Source organism: Ceratina calcarata, unplaced genomic scaffold, assembly GCF_001652005.2.
Source record: "Ceratina calcarata isolate Rehan_Ccalc_2016 unplaced genomic scaffold, ASM165200v1 scaffold254.2, whole genome shotgun sequence".
In the NCBI taxonomy this organism is placed as follows: domain Eukaryota; kingdom Metazoa; phylum Arthropoda; class Insecta; order Hymenoptera; family Apidae; genus Ceratina; species Ceratina calcarata.
The window spans coordinates 1,794-7,329 of NW_017147456.1; the positions used below are offsets into that span (position 1 = coordinate 1,794).

Below are 5,536 nucleotides of genomic sequence, written 5' to 3' on the forward strand. Positions count from 1 at the left end.
TTATTAACGAGTAAGAATAGTGCATAACTCATACTATCTTCGTTCTTCATTACTAATATTATTGTGCAACTGACAAGCTCGTGGAATGAAAACACCTGGGGTATCTTGTGTACACGTAACACGAGGATGGTGGAAAGAGGAAGTTTCCGAGAACATTGAATTATACCGTATCGAGAAGTAATAGTTTCCACCTAGACGAAAGAGTTCGCTATTGCCTCCTACAGAGTTTTAATTAAGAAAGGTACCCGAATGATTTAAGGGCGTTCATATGAATTGGTAGTGTCGAACTTAACATGAACTCACATGGACATAATATTTCAATTTGCCATGATTACAATTATACACTTCGCAATCGTGCATAGAGAAGATGCGATCCTCTGTAAATCGCGGCCAACCGAAAAATCATTGAAATTACGCATGTTGAACGACTATTTCTCGAAAACGAGTGCCACATGCCATCTCTAGATTTCAATGAAATAAAAGCGTTTTTCATGTAAATCAGTAAAATGTTTTTTTAAATCAACTTTGTGTCATTTTTTTGTAAAATATAGGAGACAAAAGTTGCCATAGTAATAATTATTTCAAACATGTTACTTTAGATTATGTGCGTTATATGAGAAAAATTTTCCACGAAATTTACTGCATGATTGCACCTAACCCATTAACCGCGTTATACGAGAATCCATTGTATTCAGTATTCGAACGTACACAGAAGACGTCTAAATTAATATTTAAGTTTAAAAAAAAATGTTCGAAAATGAATTTTTACGCGAACTTAAAGAGCATTGGTAGAGGAATTCCACTGCGCGGATTGTGGTGCATTCGTACGTGGTAGGCGGGATAATGCGAAAGAAAGGAACGGAACAGTTTGGGTCCACCCCGCGGTTCCATAGCCAATAATCTAGACGAATTAAAGTGAACGGATAATAAGCATTCGCAACGTCATTTCTATCGCCAGGCCGTCGTTTCTGGTCACCTGCATTCTGTAATACGAGATGCACATTCGCATTACGCAACTCTCGCTTACAGCGGCTCACCACACGTAGCTCCTACGCAACTGGGTTATTATTTACAACCCGCGGCACTCTTCGGCGTTATTTTTCATTTCCACGTTTCGTTTCGCCGTTTCTTCTTTTCGCCGCTATAAATCTGCTTAACGAATAGCTCGAAATAACAAGCCTGATACATTTGATCCGGCGAATTAACTCGCTCGCCGTGCATAGATTACTTACTCTGCCACGGCGTTCAATGAGAAAGTTTATGGACTGTGGAAAGTGAAACCAACTTCTTTGCTAAGCCGATAACGTGGCCATTGATGCGAAATTATACAGTGCTTCCGGGTGATCATTTATTCTGTTCTTCAGATTTAAGCCAACACAGATCAATTATTATTGTGGCATTCGACATGTACGTTCGAAACATAAAGAAATTCACACGGTTCAACTTTTAAACATTTAAAACATGATCTTCTTTATGATTTTTCTTTTACCTTGGAAATTTCATCAGGATATAAAATGTATCAGAAACATTACAATTATCTTTCGTGCACAACACAAATACGTCGTAGAAATAGTAAAAACAATTCATAGAAAATAAATGAGAAGATCGTTTTATCTACACGCATGATCTGAAGATGATCATTTTCCGTGAACCAAGTACGAGGTAATATATTAACAAGTGTTCGTACATAATCTGATTAGCCTCAAGTGAATCACTCATGATCTGAAGATTTGCTCTGAAAAAATCGTGGAACGTGTTCCTTTGAACACAAATTAGAAAAGCGAACCGCACACGCGGTATTTTGACATCCAATCACCTAAAGAAATATTACCGCCTAGAAAATGAGATAGACTCGTGGAGTAGCTACTAGCTACACGTTACAATCTGTCCGGCGTAATTTGTTTCCACCGCTAATTATCTCGTATACGTTTTCCTTATCTGTCAGAAGCGATCCTACCGCATCCTATGCTTTCAATTTGTACCGCTGCTAATAGTAACCTCTGTCGCGTGGGACCGTACTCCATAATTAGGCGAACTTTATTTGCATACGATAACTCATGCAGAGATCGCCGCTGATTAGGTTGCTCGCCACGAATTAAAATCTTGCGCACGTAACAGCAAATACCAGTCGCGGAACCCTTTGCCGTTACGTTTACATCTCTTTGCACACGACACGTGCACCGAGACTTGTACAGGTTTTACCTATCTCACCCTCGAACACAGAAACCAATAATTAACACAAATATTTCCATTTGTTACAGGTTACCACAGCTTGCCGTTTTAGCGAAGATTTTGTGCCTCCTGATGGTGAGTGTTATTTATTTTTCATTGTACTTACAAATTATGTTCATAAATTCATATTCAGAATAGTGCTTTATGAAATGGATCATATAATTAAAATAGATTTTATTTCTTTATTTTCGGAATCATAATATACTTCGATCCGTTGAATAACAAGAAATATTTCTCTGATTCAAAAAGACTGCGTGTAAATCATTATGATAATTTGCTCGACGATAAAAAGTGTCGTGCACTAAATTACATCTGTACGAGTTGATGTATATCATCGTTGGGACTATCAATATTTCTGGGATAAAAATTTCTACGATAGAAACACGAATCCCAGATGCATATACCCCTGCGTTTATGTACGTAAGAACGAGAGATATGACTGTTCCAGTTCCTCACACGAAATTACATTCAAAAAATAATTCCAGCTGCCGAGAGCTGCTTTCGCGTTACGTTCATAGTTGAAGGGAAATACTGCTGCCCCAGATACGTTGCCTTTAACGAGCCGTGTAAAATTTGAACGAGAACTTTGGCCAGGTTCGTGCGGAATCCGTAAACTTGCATACTTATTCGATACGTACTAAGTCTTTGTACAGGAGCGGGTGACTAGGTCAGATCCTAGATACTCGTTGCACGAAGAAACCGAACTATACTTGAATCGCGTGTCGAAAGTCTATCTAAAAAGTAGGACTTTGCGATTATCCTTCGTCGTATGAAGCTGTAGTTAAATTTTATGCAAACTGAGTATTGAATTGACGAAATGACCAAATTCAAATGACGTAATATCCATTTATCATGTTATCTAGATTTCAATGATTTAATCAAACTGCATTGCTTAAAATATTCTGAGTGTTCAATTGACGATAACAAGGACTTCTCCACTTCCCTTGAGGTTCTAATTATCGAGATTCAATTATTTATTTTTCAATTTGGGTTTATATTTTACACGTTCATTGTCATTCATGGTGTTCATTTTAATGGTATGTTCTTAGACTCGATTGTTAGTCAACTTTCCTGCCATTAGTACATTTCAATTTCATTGAAGTACATATGAAAGATGTTTCATTTGTTTGTTTTAAAATCACCATCCCGCCTATTTTATTATATTTTTGTGACATAGGTTTATCGTAATAGTTAGAAAAACGAGCGTTTATCTTTTGATATAGAACAGTGCAATGTGGCTACGTGGAAATGCGTTGGGTGCAACAACCTCGTTGTTAGAAAAACTGTTAACCACAGCCGTATGTTTAGCGTTTAAAGGATACGAAAGTAGCGGGTTCATAGCGGTCAGTCTTATCCTCACTTTCAACCATGATCGGTTTCCCGGAGAAATTGAAACAGTATAAGTTCCCATCGTGAGATTCGTGTGATACATAGATGCTACAGATTGAATCATTTGAAACTTTAGTTTCAATAGATTGCAAAGTATACATAGTCGATCAATTGTAATTTAATATAGTAAATGTCCTAATTTCTGTTCACGTCACAATTCCTTCTCACCGGCTTAATGTTACATAAATCATTATAGAAAAAATACCAGTGATCAGAAATTCGACATTTACTGTACAACACTTCCAATCTTTCCAATAAAAAATGAAAGTAATCTCCATTTCAATATATATTTTTTGTTTCTTTGCATAAGNGGTTTAAGATTGATAATAAAACAAAATGCTAAAAAAAAAGGCAACGAGTGTGACGTGAATTGGAACATTCACTATAATTACTCTCCAATTATGAAAATGAAACAATGGTACAGCCAGGCATTTAAAAAAAATAAAAAATGCTCCGATATAGCGGCGTTTTGAAAGGCGCTGTACCGAATGAAAATTGGTTCAGGGAGGGTGCATATCTTATGTTCTTCCATCATAATAACTATTAAAATTTGAGTAATTCTGGCCAAGTTCTTATAGGTACAAAACTATTTGTTAATTGCAGGTGGTAATGTGCGGGGCGGTACCGGCAATGGTGCGCTCCGTGAGTCTTTACTCGACTTGCAGCCTCGGCAATATTACCGTATATAGACATCAAATCCTGGCCGTGGGACGCAATGATCAGAACGCCCCTTACCGTAAGTAAGATTGTAATCAATTACATTACTTCCACAAGAGACTGATCGTTTTCCTAAATCCTTTCGCAAATCTTGTAACCAGTTTGTAAAACCTATGTTATATTATAACATAATGATTGAATTTACAGTGTTCCCTTAGAAATCGAATTCGACATGCTAATTAATGACAAACTTGAGAATCTCCTCTTTCGTGTCAATTCTTATCAATTTATTTGAAACATGCTTGTGTTTGCCGATAATTTGTATAGTTAAATATTGACAGGAAATTTTTACACAGCCCGCCCGGTGGCTTCGGTAGTTTACGATTAACCCTCGAGCTATAAACACGCTGCGATCCTTTTGACAGATGACATGCACCGGCATGAACTCTCTCCCGAAAATGATTTCGGCTGGATCGTCGAGATTTTTTAAACGCGTTCGCAGTCAGTACGAAGAACAAGCTGTCCGCCCAATCCGCGGCGCGAGTGCGAGGCGGCACCTTTTCTGACTCTCGCTATGTGAGGTAGGGGAGAAAAGGATGGTCTAATAGGAGGGAAGAAGGCTTGTGCAAACAGAGGAGCCAGTTTTCTCGCCGCACGCTGCGCCGCGTCTGCACCTCCCCGAGATCCATCACCATCGTCCACCTCTTCCTCCTTTTTCCACCTCTTCAGCCTCACGCTGCCACCGGTACTCTTGCTGCCGTTGCTGCCGCACTGCCTCCAACCTTTTCCTTCTGTTGTACATATCCGCATCTCCTTACGTTTACACCATCCTCCAGCTACACTCCCTCCGCATTTTAGCCGTGGCAACGAGCCTCTCTCGACCGAACGATTACTCAAGCTCGGCTCGCGAAATGAACCGACTCGGCTAACGCTTATGCGCGCGGGTTCAGACGCCGTGAGAACGTCCTTGAAATTGTGGATTCTACTGTAGTATGGGGTATTCGCGAATTCCTCGCGCGTCGCTAAGACTCCGAGGGATAATTAGCTTCGCGCGGAAAATTGTTTGTTTGCATATTTGTTGCTAATTAGTTGGCACAGCATCCATTTTACGATGTTGTCGCGTCGCCTAGCACGTTGGGAAATCGTGACGGCCGATGTCCGAACGGTAATTGACGTCACCGTGACGAAGTGAACGAGAATGAACCTCTCAGAGATTTCAATTTTATTTTACTCATCCGTGAAGAAAATAGCGACAGAT

At 39.3% G+C, this 5,536-nt stretch overlaps 1 protein-coding gene across 1 annotated transcript in view; it reads left to right on the top strand.

Moving 5' to 3' along the window:
• The window catches only part of LOC108623144 (uncharacterized), a gene marked incomplete at its 3' end in the record, with an annotated part of 8,634 nt that overhangs the window by 1,367 nt on the left and 1,731 nt on the right, over positions 1 to 5,536 (top strand). The window contains exons 2-3 of the mRNA XM_018021453.2: positions 2,119 to 2,307; positions 4,225 to 4,357. Of these exons, the coding sequence (XP_017876942.2) occupies positions 2,119 to 2,307; positions 4,225 to 4,357 (322 nt within the window). The remainder of the gene's footprint in view (positions 1 to 2,118; positions 2,308 to 4,224; positions 4,358 to 5,536) is intronic.